At 39.5% G+C, this 22989-nt stretch overlaps 1 protein-coding gene and 1 pseudogene across 13 annotated transcripts in view; both read right to left on the reverse strand.

Moving 5' to 3' along the window:
* Positions 1 to 22989, reverse strand: part of ELF1 (E74 like ETS transcription factor 1) — a 121631-nt gene that overhangs the window by 41238 nt on the left and 57404 nt on the right. For 10 of the 12 annotated variants that reach the window (XM_086328772.1, XM_086328763.1, XM_086328767.1 and 7 more), the window contains one exon: positions 17246 to 17545. In XM_086328772.1, coding sequence (XP_086184898.1) covers positions 17246 to 17317 — 72 coding nt within the window. In that variant the 5' untranslated portion in view covers positions 17318 to 17545. Of the gene's footprint in view, positions 1 to 17245; positions 17546 to 18146; positions 18216 to 22989 lie in introns of those variants that run through there. The other 2 variants (XM_086328764.1, XM_086328773.1) reach the window with 2 other exon arrangements.
* Positions 1313 to 1870, reverse strand: LOC147361361 (molybdopterin synthase sulfur carrier subunit pseudogene; annotated as a pseudogene). The gene has a single exon (XR_015137791.1). The product of XR_015137791.1 is annotated as a molybdopterin synthase sulfur carrier subunit pseudogene (transcript).

Raw genomic sequence — 22989 nt, forward strand, 5'->3', positions numbered from 1 at the left:
CAATTTCTTCAGGTTGTTGTTACTAGTACATTTTCATTTTAAACAAATTACCAAATATTGATCACTATTGCACATTGTAAAAAGTTAAAAATATTTCAATGCACTAGCTCAAGCTGTGTATAAAATTCCTACACAGTTCTGTATCATCTTTTTTTTTAAACCTTTAAAATCGTATTTAGCTTATTTTTAAAATATATAAACTCTAAAAATATATCAAGAGTATCTGATAAGGACTTTTTATAACTTTCAGTTCTTCCAACATTCCCAAAATGCATCCCTGACAACAATATCGCTGGGCATAGGGGCAAGAGGGTAGGGACAGGGTGCTGGGGGCAGGAGTGGGGACAGAGGGGGCAGTTTGAGATAGTCACTGATGAGGGGCGACCCCTCAGTGTGAGTCAAATTACAACTGGAACTCAGTCATATAACTGTCCACCACAGGCATCACTCCTCACATTTAAATTATTCTTCCATTGTTTCCCCTAAAGCCGTTCTTTCCTCTGTCTCTAGTTCCCATATAAGCCCTTGTCCTAAACACTCATTTATTTTGCTTTCTTTTCTCCTCTCTTTTGTTCCACTGATACAACATAAGAGATAAGCCTCATTAAACTATCTTCTAGAGAAAAAGAATGGAAATATGATGAAAGATAAGAATTTACCAAGTTTAAATTTTAGGGCTCTAAAAACCTAAGTGGTTTAATCACTGGTTGCCCAAAAGCATTCTTTGTTTCTTTTCCAAGATGATGATGATTCCTCATACATTTCCTTTTTCCATATGGGCACCCTGGCTTTTAAAGCATCAATGGCATAGCTCACAGCTTCAAGGGATGCAGCCCTGTGGGCTGCTGCTGCTGCTGCTAAGTCGCTTCAGTCATGTCCGACTCTGTGTGACCCCATGGACGGCAGCCCACCAGGCTCCCCCGTCCTTGGGATTCTCCAGGCAGGAACACTGGAGTGGGTTGCCATTTCCTCCTCCAATGCATGAAAGTGAAAAGTCAAAGTGAAGTCGCTCAGTCGTGTCTGACTCTTAGCGACCCCATGGACTGCAGCCTACCAGGCTCCTCCGTCCATGGGATTTTCCAGGCAAGAGTACTGGAGTGGGGTGCCACTGCCTTCTCCCCTGTGGGCTGAGGGCACAGCAATGGTAACGTTTGCTTCTGTCACTGGAACCAAGCCAAGTCGATGAAACACTTCTGTGTGTTTGACTGGCCATTTCTGTCTAATGTCACGACAAATTTTTCTTATCTCATTTTCTGCCATTGGTAGATACGCTTCATACTCTAAGCTAATGACTTTTTTCCCTTCAAAATTATTTCTTGTAGTCCCAACAAATAGGGATATTGCGCCACAGAGTGGAGAAATCACCAGCTGTGAAACTTCATCTACTGAAAGCTTCTCAGGTATGAATTTTATTATATCTTTAGATTTCTCTTCAACTTCATTCATATCTTTTCCAGGTGGCTCAAAAGCACTACCCTCCACTAATGGGAGGGATAATGGCAATTTCGTCTCCTGATTGAAGCAGGAGGAGCTGATCTCCAAGCTCGACATATTCTTGACGCACAGCAAATATCACCTGATTTGTGACATCAGCCAATCCTGGATGGCGTGTTTCTATCTCATTCCACAGCTGCAATGCTTTTATTTCTTGTGGCACAGAAATGGTCTCTGAGTGAATTCCTGCTATTTCAGCACTTTTTGCAAAATACAACACTTCCACCTGGCCCCGGGGGACCATCCCGCCAGGGAAGTCTCCCCCGGTATCCCAGCTGTGGAAGCCTGTATCATCTCTTAATAGAAATATAAACCAACAAATCAAGTTCTGTCAAAAAATTAATAAGGAAATAAATAAGTGGATAATAAGGCAAACTATCCACATTCTAAAAGGATGCTATTAAATCAGAATAGGAATCCAGATAACCTTAGTAAATAAGCCAGGTTATTTTGAACACAACTCTGGGTACCTCTGTAACCCTGCTCTGGAAATCTATATGGTTCTGCTGCTGCTGCTGATGCTGTCGCTCCAGTCGTGTCCAACTCTGTGCGACCCCATAGACGGCAGCCCACCAGGCTCTGCCATCCCTGGGATTCTCCAGGCAAGAACACTGGAGTGGGTTGCCATTTCCTCCTCCAATGCATGAAAGTGAAAAGTGAAAGTGAAGTCATTCAGTCGTGTCCGACTCTTAGCGGCCCCATGGACTGCAGCCCACCAGGCTCCTCCATCCATGGGACACTCTCCAGGCAAGAGTACTGGAGTGGGGTGCCATTGCCTTCTCCGAATATAGTTCTTCTGGTTATCCAATAATAAATTCAAGATGATAGTCTACTAGAGAAAATGCAAAAAGCACTATATCACAGGGTGATTTGTGAGAATCGAAGTGTATGTGGAGAAGACTTTGTAAGCTATATAGACCCCTACCAAAAGTTAGGCAGTGTTATTTTTACACTTTACAATACAACAGGTAATGTTTTCCTGGCACAGAGATTAATATCCAAAGCAACATCAGGGCCCAAAATTTTAATACATGCTTCTTTTAAAGATTTTTTTTTTTAATGTGGGCCATTTTTAAAGTCTTTTATTGAACCTGTTACAATATTGCTTCTGTTTTATGTTTTGGCCACAAGGTATGTGGGATCTAGTGCTTCCCAGGTGGCACTAGTGGTAAGGAACCCACCTGCCAATGCAGGAGATGCAAGAGACGTGGGTGCGATCCCTGGGTTGGGAAGATCCTCTGGAGGAGGGCAGGGCAACCCACTCCAGTATTCTTGCCTGGAGAATCCTATGAGCAGAGGAGCCTGGCGAGCTACAGTCAGTAGAGTAAGACATGACTAAAGCAACTTAGCACGCACACGACTCCCCAACCAGGGATCGAACCTGTACCCGCTGCATTGGAAGGTCAAGTCTGAACTACTGGACTACCCGGGAAGTCCCAGTACATGCTTCAATCAGTCCCCTCACTTCTCCAATGTCCTAGTTTCTTTATAATTATGTACCTTCTATATCATGATGTAGATAAATATTACATTATAGCCAGTGGCTTTGTACAAGGGAAAAATGATTCAAATTCCTGGTAATAATTACCATAGTCAAAGTCCTTCCTTAGTCTGATTAAAAAGAAACTCATTATGATGCTGTGTAAAAAGTATCCTCCAGTTTCTATCTTTGAGAGCTCGTCACTAAATGATAAACTAGAATAAAAAATAAAATGATATTCTTAATATGGAGGCGGTAAGGGTGGTGATGATGATGATGAAAACAGTTACTATGTTAAGTACTTCATATGGCTCATGCCAGTTACCCCCACAACACTGTGCTGCTGTCCTGCTGACACTTGTCAGCCAGAGGCAGAGCTGAAATCTGAACCCAGGCAATCTGACTCCAGAGTCCACAAGCTTAATCACTGGTAGACTACAAGTACAGGATCCTACAGATAAACCACAGTCATAATGAAAGTTTCATCACAGCTAAAGTATGGGTTGTAAATACACACACACACACACACACACACACATATATTTCCTAATGTACACTGCGTTAGAGCTCCAGCTGAAAAAATTAGTTATTTCTGTTGGCTCTAGTAGACATGAGTGTTTCTAAAGAAGCCTTTTCTCTTGCACAGCACCATGAAAACTAGAAAGGTCTAAGTAAAATGTTCTTTTCTCCAGACTTCCCCAAGATAATGTTTTAAATTTCACTGTAAACCCCTGTGAAGCTGACTTAGCTAGGTCTAATCTCATTTTTTTAGGTCTTTCATGACAATTGGCCTTATTTAGTCTTTGCCCAGAGTTTTCTCTTCAGCCAGGATAAATTACAATTTGGCCATGAATCTTGAAAAAAGTAAAATAATAATTGAAAACAACCTTAGGTTTTGTTTTGTTTTTTTTTTAACTAGAGTGCCCTCTTAAAAAGTTTAATATACCGGCGGGGGGTATGTTATCTGTGTATGTGTGTGTATCATCTGTGTGTGTGTGTGTATGAACAGAGTCAATTTTACAAAATTGGGTTTAACCAAAAAAAGGTAAATTTTGGGAGGTGTAGAAGGCAGTGACACCCCACTCCAGTACTTTTGCCTGGAAAATCCCATGGACGGAGGAGCCTGGTGGGCTGCAGTCCATGGAGTCAAGAAGAGTCAGACACGACTGAGCGACTTCACTTTCACTTTTCACTTTCATGCATTGGAGAAGGAAATGGCAACCCACTCCAGTGTTCTTGCCTGGAGAATCCCAAGGACTGGGAGCCTGGTGGACTGCCGTCTATGGGGTCGCGCAGAGTCGGACATGACTGAAGCGACTGAGCAGCAGCAGTAAGTTTTAACCAGGTTTAAATATTTACTTGCAAACTAACTAGGCAACATCACAACAGTCACTACTGGACTGATAAATGTTCAAAATATGCAGATTCCATATAACTCAAAGAATTTAAGTATAATCATATTTAAAGAGGTAATTTCTACTTCTAAAAGATGAAGCTTGACAAGACTCTTACATACGCATAATTCATAAAATAAAATGAAGCACAGCATTTGCAAACATAGTAGTTTGGCTACAACGAAACTAAGAATGAAATGTGACACTAGCTGATCACAGACAATGACAGAAATTAGTCACTGAACAATTCCAGATCACACTATGTCAAAAGAAACTTAACATGTTACAATGTCAAAGGACAGTGCTCCCCTACAGAATGAATCTCCCAGATTTTTAAAATCCTGAATGACAAATTTATTGGCTTATCCTAGAAACACATCAGTCATATTCAAGTATCAAAGAAAAAATCAGAAAACATTTTTTATAAAAACAGAGTGCATGAATTTGTCTGGTATTCAAGTCATAGAAACTGCCTTCCCTTCCTCCCTCATCCAAGACAACTGAGTGACAGAGAGCTCAGAGTGCAACACGACAAACTTCAAGGCTTCTCTGTTATTTACCTCAGGCCATTAACACGGCAACCACCACATTCACTGACTGTGTCCTTTGTGCCAGGCTCTGACTAAATGTTTTACGTAAACATTTAAAGCTCATAATCTTGGGACATAGCTTTCACTTTTGGAAGAGGAAATCAGAGTTCAGTGCAATTTAAAATCTCGTCTCAAGTCACATAGTAAGTGGCGGAGCCCCGTTTCCAAGTTGATACTCTTGATGTCACATCACAAAGACTCTTCATTGACAAGAGGTGGGAACAGATTATATAGATAGATCGCTGGTCATCACAATTCTTCTTTCCAAGAAAATAATGGCATAATATTAAGAATTCTGGTTACTGTGTTCAAAAAAATTCTGCCTGTATTCTACTTATTTAATATCAGGCATATTAGATTTATGAACATTATTAGGGGCATCGCTTTGCTAAATTCACATTTTAACAAACCTTTAACAATCAGTTTTCTTTTTACTTCACTAAATCAAGGACATTATCTTCATCAATAATCTCCAAATAGTCTTGAAGATGACAATGGCTTTAAAAAAGGGAAAGGCCAGTAACACAGTAATACCATCTGCTTATATGTCTTATTCTATATGCATTATGTGTTAAGTGAAATAGAAAGGGGGCAAAAAATTTCAAGATTATATAGATAAACTGAGTTACATCAAAGAGGTACTATTTAGTCAGCAAGGCAGCTCTGGGTGACAGAGTACTTACTTTCTGGGAGATCAGAGATTGCTAATTCTATTCTTTCTCTCTCTCTCTGTCACACACACACACACACACACAAATCTGATGCAAACACAAACAGAACACAGAACACAAACCTCACTGAAAAAACAGCATTCTTCTGAAAGGTATATAAAGTGTATAACTGCAACATAGTATTAACAATACAATGGAGCATTATTCAGTAACAAAAAGAAGGCGGGACTGATTGATGCTACAACAGGGATGAACTCTACACTCTACTAAGTGAAAGAAGTCAGTCATAGGAGACCACACTCTGCATGCCACTTAGAGAAATGTGCAGAAGAGTCAAATCCACAGAGACAAAAAGCAGATTAGTGGTTGCCAATGGAGGGGGGGACATGGAGGGAAGAATACCGCATGAATGAGTACAGGCTTCTTTTGGAGGTAATAAAAATGTACCAAAGTTGGTTATGGTGATGGATGCACAGCTCTGTTTACATAGTAAAAGCCACTGAATTACACATTTTAAATAGGTAAATTATATGGCATATAAGTTATATCTCTATTAAACTGTTTTTTAGGGAATTGCCTGGTGGTCCAGGGAGTCCCTGGTGGTTAGGACTCTGCGCTTTCACTACCAAGGGCCTGGGTTCAATTCCTGGTCAGGAAACTAAGATCCCTCTGTCAGACTTTATTTTTTGGGCTCCAAAATCACTGCAGATGGTGACTGCAGCCATGAAATTAAAAGACGCTTACTCCTTGGAAGAAAAGTTATGACCAACCTAGATAGCATATTCAAAAGCAGAGACATTACTTTGCCAACAAAGGTCCACCTAGTCAAGGCTATGGTTTTTCCAGTGGTCATGTATGGATGTGAGAGTTGGACTGTGAAGAAAGCTGAGCAATGAAGAATTGATGCTTTTGAACTGTGGTGTTGGAGAAGACTCTTGAGAGTCCCTTGGACTGCAAGAAGATCCAACCAGTCCATTCTGAAGGAGACCAGCCCTGGGATTTCTTTGGAGGGAATGATGCTGAAGCTGAAACTCCAGTACTTTGGCCACCTGATGCAAAGAGTTGACTCATTGGAAAACACCCTGATGCTGGGAGGGATTGGGGGCAGGAGGAGAAGGGGACGACAGAGGATGAGATGGCTGGATGGCATCACCGACTCAATGGACGTGAGTTTGAGTGAACTCTGGGAGTTGGTGATGGACAGGGAGGCCTGGCATACTGCAATTCATGGGGTCGCAAAGAGTCCGACATGACTGAGCGACTGAACTGAACTGAATTAGGCAGGTGGTGCAGCCAAAAAAAAAAAAGGCAAAACTGAAGAAATCCCTGTTATCAAATAGAATGAATAACATTTTCCTTTTGCTAATATAAAAAATGCAAAATATAATTTTTCCACATTTAAAACTGCCTTTTTTTTTTTTTCCCATTTATGTGTATCACGGGCTGACGTTATCCAAATACAGTTGTGTAAGGCACAAGCTGCCTTGCAACTCCCGGCTTTAGTATTTATAGGCAAGTTGCTCTCCTCTGAGCCTCACTTACCCTTCTGTAAAGGAAGAATTAGAATACGTATTTCAAAGATTGTTGTAAGGATTAAATAGGATAATCTATGCAAAGCACATAGGAGAGTATGCAGAGCAAAATGCTAGTGAACATCAGTTACTAAAATTCAAAACTGAATGCTTCTGGAGCCAAACTGGTCCATGTCCTACCCTATACAATGATCTCATCCATATTCATTTTAAGACATTGTCACAGGGCCTCAGTGTGATGGTTGGAGGACATTTAGAGGAAACCTCTGCAAAAGAGAGTAATAAGTTCCTACTCCCCTCACTAACTCTTCTTTCTTACCAACTATCAGCTTTCTTGCTGCCAATAGTTGGTAGGGAGGTAAGACAGGCCAAACTCCAGGCCACGGGTAGGGCTGGCCCTTCACATAATCTGCCTTATTCAAAGTCAGACTTTTCCAAAAGATAATAAGGCTTGTCACTGGGGGCTCTATTGCATAACCCCTTTGATAAAGGCTTTGCAAAATGTACAGAACAAGCAATCAACATCGCTGGTGGCACAGTGGATGAGAGTCCGCCTGCCAGTGCAGGCAGGTTCAATCCTTGGTCGGGGAAGACTCCAAATGCTGTGGAGCAACTAAGCCCGTGTGCCTCAACTACTGAGCCTGTGCTCTAGAGCCCAGGAACTGCAACTCCTGAAGCCCATGCATCCAGAGCCTGAGCTCTGCAACAAGAGAAATGACCATAATGAGAAGCCCACACACTGCAACAAGAGGAGCCCCACTTGCTGCAACTTGAGAAAGCTCATGCAAAGCAATGAAGGCTCAGTGCCGCCAAAAAAGAAAAACTTTTTAAAAAGAAACAAGCAATCTCTGTATGTTAGTTTTACAGATGGTCAAACTTTTAATGTATCTGATAAATGTGAACTGCCAAGATTAAGAATGAGGATGACAGGAACAGACAGAGCAGTTGGTATACCTGGAACTCTAAGTAAATAACAGAGGATCTATCTATCCATGTACAGGTTAGTAACATGATTTCAACTTCCTGCCTCCAAACACTGGTGCTGAACAAGCTACACACGGAACACTGTCAACACATTTCTTCTACTCGAAGGTAAACTAACTTCCTGGCTTAACAGAATTTTACCATTGCAACTAAAAAATGGCAGGTTGACGTGATCTATACTTTTCTCAGTGAACAAAATATGACCTTATTCTCAAGACACAATCATGTCAAAAACTCCTTCTCTACAACTTGAATGAGTATCTCAAGAAATATGAAAACTTTCAATGGATACTTACTTATTGATAATTTCAATAACAAAAGTTATACGAGGTGGCTTTCACTAAACACATTTAACAGAATAGTTCCAAATACATTTTCAGAAAACAAAAAAAACCTCCATGAATATTTGCTTCTGGTCTCAGAATGGTGCTGACACGCCACACTGCCCATGCACTAAGTGAGAATGTGGACAAACAGGTCCCAGGGGGGAAAAAAATTGTAGTCAAGAGAGCTGTGGGGCAAGATATCACCTTTCATTCAAAGGCTTTCTGATGCAATAAGGGCCATAACAGAAACATACATAGATAGCCCACATCATTTTGCCAATAGGATTAAGAGAAGAAAAATCTTTAAGACCACTCAGCCAATCAATGTATTATCAGTTCAGTCACTCAGTCGTGTCCAACTCTTTGCAACCCCTTGGACTGCAGCATGCCAGGCCTCCCTGTCCATCACCAACTCCAGGAGCTGGCTCAAACTCATGTCCATTAAGTCAGTGATGCCATCCAACCATCTCATCCTCTGTTGTCCCCTTCTCCTCCTGCCTTCAATCTTTCCCAGCATCGATCTTTTCCAATTGAGTCAGTTCTTCTCATCAGGTGGCCAAAGTACTGAAGCTCCAGCTTCAGTATCAGTCCTTCCAATGAATATTCAGGACTGATTTCCTTCAGAATGGACTGGATGGATCTCCTTGCTATCCAAGGGACTCTCAAGAGTCTTCTCCAGCACCACAGCTCAAAAGCATCAATTCTTCAGTGCTCAGCTTTCATTATAGTCTAAATCGTCTAAATCTCACATCCATACATGACTACTAGAAAAACCATAGCTTGGACTAGATGGACCTTTGAAAGCAAAGGTCTGCTTTTTAATATGCTGTCCAAGTTGGCCATAACTTTTCTTTCAAGAAGCAAGTGTCCTTTGATTTCATGGCTGCAGTCACCATCTGCAGTGATTTTGGAGCCCCCAAAAATAAAGTATGTCACTGTTTCCATTGTTTCTCCATCTATTTGCCATGGAGTGATGGAACCGGATGCCACGATCTTAGTTTTTTGAATGTTGAGTTTTAAGCCAGCTTTTTCACACTCCTCTTTCACTTTCATCAAGAGGCTCCTTAATTCCTCTTCACTTTGTGCCATAAGGGTGGTGTCATCTGAACATCTGAGGTTATTGATAATTCTCCTGGCAACCTTGATTTCAGCTTGTGCTTCATATAAATTATTTTAAAGGCATGGAGACTACCAAGAGGGGAAGGCAGCCCTTTCTTCAAGTAGCACTTATCTGGGAAGTTCATGTATATATAAAAAATTTAACATGGCAAATGTATGACGATGACATTAAGTCATGCAGGAATAACAGAATAAACTTGTTAATCACTTAAGAGATTATTTTAGGTTAAGCTCCCAGAAAAAGTAGGTTTTGTCCTAAGATTCTGAAAGATGGTTAGAACTTAGAACAGGTAACAGGTATGGATGTGGAAGGTCAAACAGTGGGGAAGCAGGAAAGCAATTGGGAAAATTATACAGTGGGTTGGCAAAATTAACACAGTACAAGAAAGAAAAGAGCCTGAAACAGTCACACTATGAAAAGCTTCTAACCGAAAGTTAAGATTTTTAGATTGATTATATAGTCAAGAGAAATCTATCAAAAGTTTTGGTATATTCTACTCTTTTGAAACATTTCCTCTTCTTCATCTGTCAAATAAATGAGATCTTCCTTCAAGATCCAGCTCACCAAATGTAATTTCCACAGGGAAGCTTTCCCAAAGTTGCAGTGCAGTCCAAGGCTCCCTCATCTGTATCCACAGCATTTTGGGCTAACCTCTGCTGCACTGTGTATGAAAGTGTTAGTCACTCAGTCGTGCCCAACTCTGCGCGACCCCATGGACTGTAGCCCACCAGGGTCCACTGTCTGTGGAATTTTCCAGGCAAGAATTGACTGGAGTGGGTTGCCATTTCCTCTTCCAGGGGATCTTCCTGACCCAGGGATCGAACCCATGTCTCCAGGCTGATTCTTTACCATCTGAGCCCCAGGGAAGTTACACTGAATAGTGATTCCGAAACACTGCATGAGAATTAATGGGAAGCTTGGTGAAAAGACAGCAAGCACTGTTTATCCTTTAGCCTCTGGGAATCAGCAGTCAGACCACACTAGTTTATACCCTAAGAATGAAAGCCATAAGGCCGTGTTCTTTCACAGATGGGATTTTATAAAAATATTTGTTTCATTTTCCCTAGCATGTCACCAACCTTCTCCCTGGTGGAGCTAAATCTATTAAGCACAAATAACTATTATATGCTAAATTCTACTTTTAGAACCAACAACTAAAAAACCAAAGTGTAATTAATATATCAAAGTTATAAAAAGCATTAAACTACCAGCTGTTTTTCACACAATTAACTTCCAGAATATTTGAGCTTATAGTCAATTTTCCTTCTCCTTAGAAACTTATGTCCGCTACCTTCAGCTTTCTTTTTATTCTCATACATTCACCAGGAAAACATACCTGTTCAATAAGGTCAAACAAGGCACCTTCAAATAAAAGTATACTGTAATTCACTACTGATGGTGTGGCTGTCCCACAGAAGTACCTTATCTCACTGAACAAACAGACCTAGCTTGGAACAGACGGCAAGAATACACTTCTAAATGGCTTGTCAGAAATACTGTATATTAATGTATATATATGGAATTTAGAAATACAGTAACAATGATCCTACATGCAGGGTAGCAAAGGAGACACAGATGTGAAGAACAGACTTTTGGACTCAGTGGGAGAAGGTGAGGGTGGGATGACTTGAGAGAAAAGCACTGAAACATGTATATTACCATATGTGAAACAGATGGCTGCTGCCAAGTTCAACGCATGAAGCAGGGCACGCAAAGCTAGCACTCCAGGGAAACCCAGAGGGATAAGGTGGGGCGGGAAGGGGGAGGTGGGTTCAAGAAGGGGCGGGGGGAGAACACCTGTGGCTGATTCATGCTGACGCATACATGAAAAAAAACCCATCACAGTATTGTAATTATCCAATTAAATACATTAATTAAAAAATAAATATATGGCTTGTCAGGATGCACAATATTGATATTTCCTTTCCAATACCCCCTTCTTCATCCTTGCCCAAAGGAATCCTTCCATGCAATTCTGAAAAGAGTAGGAATTGATATAAGGGGAAATGATCAAGGTGGTCGCAACCACACATTAATGGTGTCAGTTTCTTTAGACAAATACACTAATAACCACAAACCATAACTAAAAGCAAGAAATATATTCTCATCTGGTGCCTTCAAAACAGTGATTTTATAAAGATCAACAAATTAAGCCAATATAGGATCAAAAAATAGACCAAATTATTTTAAAGACACAAATATTTTTTAACTTTGAAAAGTCAAAATCCCAATAGAACTATATAACTTAACAAGTCAGTCCTAAAATTCATTCAAAACTCTACCCCAATTTTTGGAAGGGGAGGAAGAATATCTGAAGAGATATCAAACCTATGAAGTGATACTAATAAAAAGCAACGTGATATTGGCACAATACAAAACAGGTAAATGTAATAAAATACACTAGACAAGTTCAAAACTAGTCTATACATATGGTAATTTAGTATATAACAAGAGCAGCAGTCTTAGTGTAGAAATCATAAAACTCAGTAAATGGTGAAGAGCCAATATCCCCATTTGTAGGTGAGGAGACTTGTCACATTCCTATACCTTGCATCCTATAAAAGCAGTTTTCATATGGACGAAGGCATTAAACCCATAAAACATAAAAAGACTAGTCAATAGTGTTAGGGGTAAGTAAAGCTTGCCTAAAGAAAAATCACCCCCCAAATTGGTAAATTTTATGATATAAATAGGCGTCTCTGGTGGCTCAAACTGTAAAGAATCTGCCTGCAGTGTGGGAGACCTAGGTTTGATCCCTGGGTTGGGAAGATCCCCTGCAGAAGGAAATGGCAACCCACTCCACTATTCTTGCCTGGAGAATTCCACAGACAGAGGAACCTGGTGGGCTACAGTCCATGGGATTGCAAAAAGTCTGACGTGACTGAGCAACTAACATATGATGGAAATATTTTAAATTTCCACAGGGCACAAGACACCATGCGGCTAAAAGACAGCCCAGATTGGGACGATATATGCACACTGTGTGTCACTAAAAGGGAGTTACCCGTTAACTGTGTAATGAGTTAGAAGACAGTGACACTGATGTAAATTCAGAACATATAAGGAACTCCTACCAGGCAAAAGGACATTAGCAATTCAAAGAAAATTCACGTGAACAATCAATAAAGTTAATGGAACATCGCATAACCTCACTGTTGCTGCTGCTGCTGCTGCCAAGTCGCTTCAGTCATGTCCGACTCTGTGTGACCCCATAGACGGCAGCCCACTACTAGTAGTCAATGCAAATTAAATGGAAAAATGTAATTTTCACCCAAAAGACTGACCAAAAAGAAGAACAGATTTATTAGTGATATACTGTTATGGTATTCTTAGAGAGATGGGAATACCAGACCACCTGACCTGCCTCCTGAGAAATCTGTATGCAGGTCAGGAAGCAACAGTTAGAACTGGACATGGAACAACAGACTGGTTCCAAATAGGAAAAGGAGTACATCAAGGTGGTATATTGTCACCCTGCTTATTTAACTTACATGCAGAGTACATCATGAGAAACGCTGGGCTGGATGAAACACAAGCTGGAATCAAGATTGCCAGGAGAAATATCAATAACCTCAGACATGCAGACAACACCACCCTTATGGCAGAAAGCAAAGAACTAAAGAGCCTCTTGATGAAAGTGAAAGAAGAGAGTGAAAAAGTTGGCTTAAAGCTCAACATTCAGAAAATGAAGATCATGGCATCCAGTCCCATCATTTCATGGCAAACAGATGGAGAAACAGTGACAGACTTTATTTTGGGGGGATTCAAAATCACTGCAGATGGTGACTGCAGCCATGAAATTAAAAACACTTACTCCTTAGAAGGAAAGTTATGACCAACCTAGACAGCATATTAAAAAGCAGAGACATTCCTTTGCCGACAAAGGTCTGTCTAGTCCAAGCTACGGTTTTTCCAATAGTCATGTATGGATGTGAAAGTTGGACCATAAAGAAAGCTGAGTACCAAAGAATTGATGCTTTTGAACTGTGGTGTTGGAGAAGACTCTTCAGAGTCCCTTGGACAGCAAGGAGATCCAACCAGTCCATTCTAAAGGAAATCAGTCCCGAATGTTCATTGGAAGGACTGATGTTGAAGCTGAAACTCCAATACTTTGGCCACCTCATGCGAAGAGCCGACTCATTTGAAAAGACCCTAATGCTGGGAAAGACTGAAGGCAGGAGGAGAAGGGGTCAACAGAGGATGAGATGGTTGGATGGTATCACCGACTCAATGGACATGAGTTTGAGCAAGCTCCTGGAGCTGGTGATGGACAGGGAGGCCTGGAATGCTGCTGTTTATGGGGTCACAAAGAGTCGGACATGACTGAGCAACTGAACTGAACTGTTATGGTAGCAGAAACTGATACAGCTTTCTCAAGAATGATTTGGTAGTACGTTTAGCTTATACTTTTAGTAAACTCAGTAATTCTACTTTTTAAAATCAACTACAGAAATAGTCATACAAGTGTATAAAGATATACTATACATACATGTGAACACACGTGTGTAATAATGAAATGATATGGCTCAGTTAGTATTACTATATGCTAGGCATGGTTCTAAGAACTTTATGTGTATCGACTCATTTAATTTTCATAATAACTCTCCCTTTAGAATCAAGTCTGTTATTATCATCTCCCTCTTGCAGATAAGGAAACTAAGACACAGAGAAGTTAAGTAACTTGCCCAAAGTCACAGAGGTAATAAGCAATGGAGCAAGAATTCAAATCCAGGTGCTCTGACTTCAGTATCTGAGCTCTTAACCATTATAAGTTTACTACTGCTAAGTCACTTCAGTCGTGTCCGACTCTGTGTGACCCAATAGACGGCAGCCCACCAGGCTCCCCCATCCCTGGGATTCTCCAGGCAAGAACACTGGAGTGGGTTGCCATTTCCTTCTCCAATGCATGAAAGTGAAAAGTGAAAGAGAAGTCGCTCAGTCGTGTCCGACCCTCAGCGACCCCATGGACTGTAAGCCCACCAGGCTCCTCCATCCATGGGATTTTCCAGGCAAGAGTACTGGAGTGGGGTGCCATTGCCTTCTCCAATTATAAGTTTACTGCCTCCCAAACCAGGATATTCATTTATAATATAATAGCAAAATATTGGGACTAGCTAATTGTCCATGATCAAATACTGGTAAAATAAATTATGATCCGTCCACTATGTAGAAAAACAAATGACGTAGTGCTGGCGTAGGTACACGCAAGTATTTGTAATACTTGAGTGAAAATAAGTCACAAAAAAGACATTGCATTCTTCCATTTGTATCTTAAAAATAACTTCTGTATATAGGTTGGTATGTATATATATTATTCTTTCCTTTAGACTTTCGTTCAAAAAGTTACATATCACATAGTTAATGGCATCTTCTGAGAATAGGATTAGAGGGAGTAAGTGAAAAAGGATTTTCATGATTTACTTGGTATCTTTGTATTAGGCTACTTATTATACAATTGGCATGTTCTTACTTTTAAACCAAAAACAAATTGAAGCAAATGAAAAGCAAGGAAGTAGAGCAGTATCTACCTAATAGTTAAGATAAGATGCTAATAAGCCTGATACTACTTGACCTGCATGAGTCAAGTCAAGTTTCCTATGCTCCTGGCCACAGATGGAAAAACCCTAAACCTGGCCAGTTCATTATAATACCGTATGATCAGCATTCATCATGGTAACAGTATTCAGCATCATTAATGAAGTCAAACTGCTTGGGTTCAAGCTGCAGCTCCACTGTTTACTAACAGTATGACTTCAATTTAGTCAACCTATTTTCTCAATTTCCTCATTGTAAAATAGGGATGAGAATGTTTGCCCACGTTTCACATTTGTAAAGTCCTTAGAGTAACTTCTGCAAAAACTAATAAATATTCATTTTGTTAGACAAAAAATAAATGATGTTGTTGTCATTCAGTCACTAAGACGTGTGCAACCCTTGGCGACCCCATGGACTGCAGCACTCCAGGCTTCCCTGTCCTTCACTATCTCCCGGAGTTTGCTCAAATTCATGTCCACTGAGTTGGTGATGCTATCCAACCATCTCATCCTCTGCCACCCTCTTCTCCTTTTGCCTTCAATCTTTCCCAGCATCAGTGTCCTTCCAGTGACTTTTAAACGAATAAATAACTTAAGAAAAATCATATACGTTTGAAGGTATGTGTACATCTCCCTACCCAAAGACATTAATAACCTCTCCAAGTTAAACTAAGTACACATCTCATACACAGTAAGGGTGGTACTACCTTGTTTCCTAAGGCTATACAGACACATGTATGAATACCTCACCATAACATACAACATGTTTCTCGTGGCCAAAGAGCATCAAAGCCAGTGCAGTGGCAGTGTGCTAGCGAGCGGCTCCGAGCTCTGTCCTATGGCCACACCCCAAGAGCAAACCTCACCACATCGAGCCTCCGCTCTTTCATCTTCCAGGCCTGCACAGTAAACACGCTGCTTTCAAATCTTAACAGAGACATTCTATTTTAAGACAAATTCAAAACACTTTTTCCTCCTAACATGTCTTTTCTATTGTTCCTAGATAAAACTATTTTTCACTGGGATGCAATCCCTTTCCTCACACTCTTTCTTTCCCTAGCAAAAGTTTATCTTGATTTTAAGGCACCTTAATCCAAATTCTCACCCTTTGTAGGCTTACTTATAAATTTTTCTTCTGTCTCTTCATTCGACAGTACAATAGCAAGAACTAAGAAATTACAATGCCCTGCCAAAAGTAAGAATCGCCTAGAATAAAATCATGATATGTTACCATTGGCCTATTAAAGTCAGGTATTTAGAATTGGGCCTATTTCAGTATTTATATCAACTTTATAGACATATTTTAAACCTAACAGCTCTCAAAATATTTCTCCCAGTATACTGAATCTCTCTTATATACGATTTCTCTCAAATCACATCTTACATTTCCAAGTAACCTGTTCAAAATGAAGTAGATTATAAAGTCCCAAGAACCCCTGGGAGGGGAGGCAGCAGAATTAACTCAGTCCTTTTCTCATTATCTCTTGAATCTTTTTCATTCTAGAAACAGTAACTCGCACATCTTGTATAAATTCAACAAAAGGAAGCCAATTTAGAAATTCTCCCCTTCAATGCCCTCATTCAGCAGGTGATGAAATCAGGATCTAGAGAAGTTAAGTAACTTCCTCAGAGTCACATGCTTTGGACTGAAATGATGTCTGATGGTGAGACTCTAACATCTTTCCATCCAAGGCACAGTCCAGTATTAGAAATTGTAACTAACCACATAACATTAAAACTGTGTAATTGCAAGCATTACAATCACCAGTCCTAAGAAAAATATACATGTCTTTTTAGTATGTCATCTAGAACTTTTCAAAGTATTTTGAAATAATGACTTAAGATATTTACTGTTAAGTTCTCATTTTACAAAAAAACGAGCTAACCCCCAAAGTATTATATCCTTGCTACCACATCAAAGCTAAGGATAAGATTCTTTCTTAGTGAATTAACTAGTACTTAACACATAAAATCACATTACTTTCACATTTTAGATATCTGAGTGCTTGTATTAATAAAGTTTCTCTTGCTCTCTTTTAAAGGAAGTAATCTTGAGACAAATAGAAAAATCGTTATAATACTTTTATTAAAATCCAACTTTCTCTAAGTATCATTCATACCTGTTGTTCATCCTCCATGACGTTACTAGCAAATTCAAATACCAGGTCGTTCTGTTGGACCACAGCAGCCATAATAAAGCATTCCCCTTAGATCCACATGAGAAAAATTCCAAACAGGTTCGAGGACCAGGCAGCAGAGACCAGTGAACAATCTGCGAAAATAAGTCCAGCTAGACCTGTGAAGTTACTGTATGCCCAGGTTTTCTTTAAGGAAGGTACTTCAGATCTTCTTGCTTCACTGAGATTTTACTTAAACTGAGGCAATTTTTCTGAAATTTTTCTTCTCTGGAACTTCTTGACCTGAAAAACATAAAGCTTAAGTTAGTTATGAGAAAGCAAGCATATTATTTAGAATATAACAATCAATACAGATGGCAATGCCTCCAAAGTATTTTTTAATGTTTTTAAACAAAAGCAACATGACTAGTGAATTTTTTTAAAACTAGATATGTATTTCCTTTTAAGATTTCATTCCTGCTAAGAAAACGTCACCTCTCATTACTGAAAATGAAGCCATCTGTCCTCCAACTCCCTATTAAACTACAAAGTACTATTAATTAAAAACAAAAAAATCCCACCCAGCCATAACTAGGTTCTTGTAATTGCAATAAAGGATAGATAAACAACTTCTTTCTACTAACTTAGAAAACCACACACACAGGAATTGGTACTCCATGAGTAATTTCATAATACATATTTTTTGCCTAAATAGAAACATTCAGACAATATCCTCATTAGGTCTGATATAAGCATTCAGACAATATCCTTGGTAGGCTTTAAACTCGGTCTAATACATTTAAAGTTTAACAAGTACTGTTTTAAGAGCTTTTAAAAATAAGCAGAAATTAAAGCCTGCTCTTTCTGTTCTCTATAAAGGCTTCTGGTAAGTAGAACGCTTTACCATGCTTAAGTCTGTCTTCAGTGGCTTCTTTTTAACGCACTGAAATGTGCCCTTATCTCCAGCACAGGCTTGTGAGCAACAGGAAGGAAACAGTACTTGACCACGTCATGGCAAATTAGAACATGCAAAGAACTGCACTTTACAATAGAAAAACAGAAGCGCAACTTAAGAGTGAAAACAATTTCACAGTGGAGGGAGAAAACCTTTACAAAGTGCCTGCAAAGATGTCTGTCTATTTAATTCTTTGTTTTTTTAAGGTACTATTACTAACAAAAGTCAAAGGAAAATTTAATTTAAAAGTTGATCACAATTTTGTTACACACTGCATCATATGGTTATAGCCACAAATACGACATAAAGAGACAAAGATATACAAATAATCACATTAGATAACATCTAGCTCTTTGAAACAGCATCTACAATTTTAATTTTAAAGAGGCAAGTTCAGGAATGAAGCTGATCTCACGAATCACTTTTCCTGAAAACCAGCCAGTGTGTGCTAGCTAAGTCACACACTCATTTTCCTAATTTCAGTAGTCAATTTCCTATATATTCCAGATTCTACAGGTTATCATGGATGACTATGATTTCCCTAACAGGAAATTAAAAATTAAAAAAAAAAAAATTAACGGTTAAGAATTCAATTCAATTCAAGTGATATTTCTTACCCAGCGGTTTCCCGTACTCACCTAGTCCACTTCTTTTAATAATGAGTTCAACTCTAACATTGGGGAAATATTTTTAGCACTACTATTCAGGCATTTTTAAATTTTTTAATTGGAGTATAATTGCTTACAATGCTGTGTCAGTTTCTGCTGTTCAGCAACATGAGTCAGAGCTATGTACACATACATCCCCCTCCCTCTTGAGTCAGGCAGTTTTGGAGCAATGCACTAAGTCTAGAGGTGGGAAAAGCCCCTGACAGACAGATACATAAAACGCACACACTACGGTCCCCTTTGAAGTCTCATCCAATTCTTATGCACTAGGCTTGTCTTCCCACATAAACCACATTCATTCTTGCCTCCCTTCTCAACTTTTAGTATCCCCTACACCTGGAATTCCTCTCCCACTTCTCAGCAGCCATTTCTATGTTCTCCATCCTTCAAAATGCTCAACTCAAGGCCCATTTCTTTCACAGCCTCCCAACCTCTGTGATTTGACCTACACGGGCCTTCAAAAATACAACACTTATTGCCCCTACCACAAAATTAGCACTAACTGTATACTGTCTCACGCTTGAAAATTATGTCCCCCTCATTCAACTGAATACATGTTTCAGTGTCTATTATTTGCAGAGCAATGTGCCAGGCACCATGATAATTAGAGCAAAACTTCTCTGGTAAGTAACCACTGTTTTTAACATTTCTTCTGTAACTACCAAACCTATGTGCCCATAATAAAAGATAGATATTGATGACAGATAACTATTTTCTGTCATCAATCTATCATATGTTTACAATCTATCATACATGTTTAAACTCTTTCTATGTATATTCTTTATAAACAATGACTATAATATTTTTGATAATGAGGAAACCAATATTCTAAACTTGATGAACCACAGTAAGAATAACCAGATAACCAGAATCAAGGGATGTTTCCTGATTTTAAAAGTTGTGTTTTTTTCTGTAAAACGTTGGATTCCAAAAGACTAGTCCAAAATCCATTTATTCGTAAATGCAAAAGGGACACTGTTCTAATGACCAATGTGAACACATCTAAGTGAAGTTTCACTTTCTTTTCCACTGCAGTCACAAACTTTTTCTTACCAGCACTTCCACAGTGCTATTATTTAAAAAAATTTTTTTAATTTCAAAAATATGGACAAGCAATCAACATATTTACAAATTATAGTACATACCAATACTCTTGCCTGGAAAATCCCATGGATGGAGGAGCCTGGTAGGCTGCAGTCCATGGGGTCGCTGAGAGTCGGACACGACTGAGCGACTTCACTTTCACTTTTCACTTTCATGCATTGGAGAAGGAAATGGCAACCCACTCCAGTGTTCTTGCCTGGAGAATCCCAGGGATGGGGGAGCCTGGTGGGCTGCCGTCTATGGGGTCACACAGAGTCGGACACGACTGAAGCAACTTAGCAGCAGCAGCAGCAACCAACAGTAATCAACCAAAACTGAAATGATCGCCCATGATCACTAAGACTTTGTTAGGGTAGAAAGAGACACCATTATTCTGGTGAGTAGCTTTTGTTCATTTCTACACTTTCATTCACATACTGAGAATGTGTAAGTAAAGGAAAGCTCCTGCATTCTTTTATTGGCTTTATTAGGCCTCTGACCCTCTGTCTTCTTTCACTCTATCCCACCGCTCTTTCTTTTCTCTGAGTATGTATACAACCTATGGCACCAAGGTTGTTCTTGGGGAGTTTTTCTAATTCCTGATCCAGAGGTACTACCCATACATGTTGCTGTGCTGTGCTCAGTCATGTCCAACTCTTTGCGACTTTATGGACTGTACACCACCAAGCTCCTCTGTCCATGGGATTCTTCAGGCAAGAATACTGGAGTGGGCTGCCATTTCCTACTGTAGGGGATCTTCCCAACCCAGGGACTGAATCCACATCTCTTGTGTCTTCTGCACTGGCAGGCAGATTCTTTACTACCAGCACCACCTTGTAAGTCTACCCACCCATATTAGATGTACTTAAAGTAACAGTCTCAGTGTATTAACATTTTTTCAGTAAGAGATAAGACGAGACACCTAGATCGATGATTCAATTTTTCATGAGTGAACTAAGTCTCTGTGCCCAAGGTGTCACTATCTGAAAGCATAACAGAATTACAACTAGAAGCTTCATCTCCTCAATCAGGACTCTGTCCATGACTAAAGTACACAGTGTCTAAATCTACTCAAATCCTTCATACTGTAATAGCTTAGAACACAGTTTCTTTCTTTTTTTAAGTTTTTTTTTTTCTTCTTAGTCATTTATTTAGGCTGCTCTGTGCAGCTTGTGGGATCTTAGCTTCGAGATCAGGGATGGAACCCATGTCCTCTGCAGTGGAAACTCTCAGTCCTAACCACTAAACCACCAGGGAATTCCCTAGGACACAGGTTTCTAAGTAAACACATGTATCAAATTAGAAAAAACAAATCTCCATCTTTTGTTTAGCTCCTGATGCCTAAATCTACTCACTAGATTATCTACTGGATAAGTCCATGTCAGAGTCAATGTGTCTAAAACATTCAAAACTAAGCTTATCATTTTTGTTCCTCAAATTTGCTCTAGAATGGAAAAAACATGGGTTCTTAGAATAAAGTAGGGGCCTTTTATCTACTTCAACAAAATTATAAGGTCTTCAGTAAATTTTAAACATGGTTGAATTTACTAACCATTAGTTATATGTATCTGAGAAGGCAATGGCACCCCACTCCAGTACTCTTGCTTGGAAAATCCCATGGATGGAGGAGCCTGGTGGGCTGCAGTCCACGGGGTCGCTAAGAGTCAGACACGACTGAGCGACTTCCCTTTCACTTTTCACTTTCATGCATTGGAGAAGGAAATGGCAACCCACTCCAGTGTTCTTGCCTGGAGAATCCAAGGGATGGGGGAGCCTGGTGGGCTGCCATCTATGGGGTCGCACAGAGTCAGACACGACTGAAGCGACTTAGCACTAGCAGCAGCAGTTATATGTATTACATTCAGAAACACTGCAGTATTAATCGTTACCAAGCATATTCCATAACTTTCAAAGCATCAGTCTTTATAAAATAATAAGTAAAAAATGAAAACAATGCATTCAGCACAAAGACAAAAACAGTTAACTTATCTGCACAGTTTTGAGAGGTCATATAGATAGGAATCCACCAAATAATGAAAATTCCCTGAGCTGGCTCTCATCTCTTTCAAGTTGGGAAGGACCATATTCTTACTCTTCAAGGAGTCATGCCAGAGAAATACCTCATCAGTGAGGTTCCTCAGCTCTTATCATCAAACTAAGCTTCACATTTAAGGTGAAGCATTAGCTCAAGCGAAAGAGAAGAACACGGGCTCTGGCATCAGACCACTTGGGTTTGAACCCTCTGCACTGTGACTATGGACAAGTTACTTACTTAGCATCAGTCCCTTCTTCCTGCAAAACAGCTATAAGCCACAGTTTGTTCATTCTGTAAAATGATTATAACACCACCAAAATCTAGATTTTCTATGAAGGTGAGATGTAAATGTATGTGCAGAAATGCCTGGCATACAAATTTTACTCAATAAAGATTAGCTTCACTATAATCTAAGTATAGTGCAAGAGATAATGTAACAGGTGCTTAAGTCTTATATCCATACTCCCTGGAGTATGGTTATCTTATATCATACTCCCATTAACAGTTATTTGCTAGACTCCAACAAACAACACCGTAGCCCCATATCAACAAAAGTATACTTCTATTTCAGTGTCTAAAAATTTGGCACCTATATGATGAATCCAGTTGCTTCAAGGTTGGGACCACACCCTGTCTGGCAAGATTCCCTTAAGACAGAGTTCCATTATGCTCCTAATCCAAACAAAACAAATTTACTGATTGTAAACACAAAACCCTCAGCCACAATACTGGCTACTATAACTAATTCAGTGGTTAATTTTTGGATAATTTATTATAAAAGATTTCAGGTAATAATAAACATATGATAGTCAAAATCAGTTTTTAATACTTTTTCACATTTGCTTCCTTAATTGCTAATTAAATTCAAATTTAAGCTTCCTTCAAAAGGGCTTTAAACACAAGAGTCTATAAATCCATCAATTCATCAATTAAAAAAAAAAATTACTGCTACCCTTTGGAAGTTACTAGGCCACCAACTCATTACGCTTAACATGAACACTGATAA

This window comes from Bos grunniens, chromosome 12 (assembly GCF_055505025.1).
Source record: "Bos grunniens cultivar Pamir isolate PY7600 chromosome 12, Bosgru_T2T1.0, whole genome shotgun sequence".
In the NCBI taxonomy this organism is placed as follows: domain Eukaryota; kingdom Metazoa; phylum Chordata; class Mammalia; order Artiodactyla; family Bovidae; genus Bos; species Bos grunniens.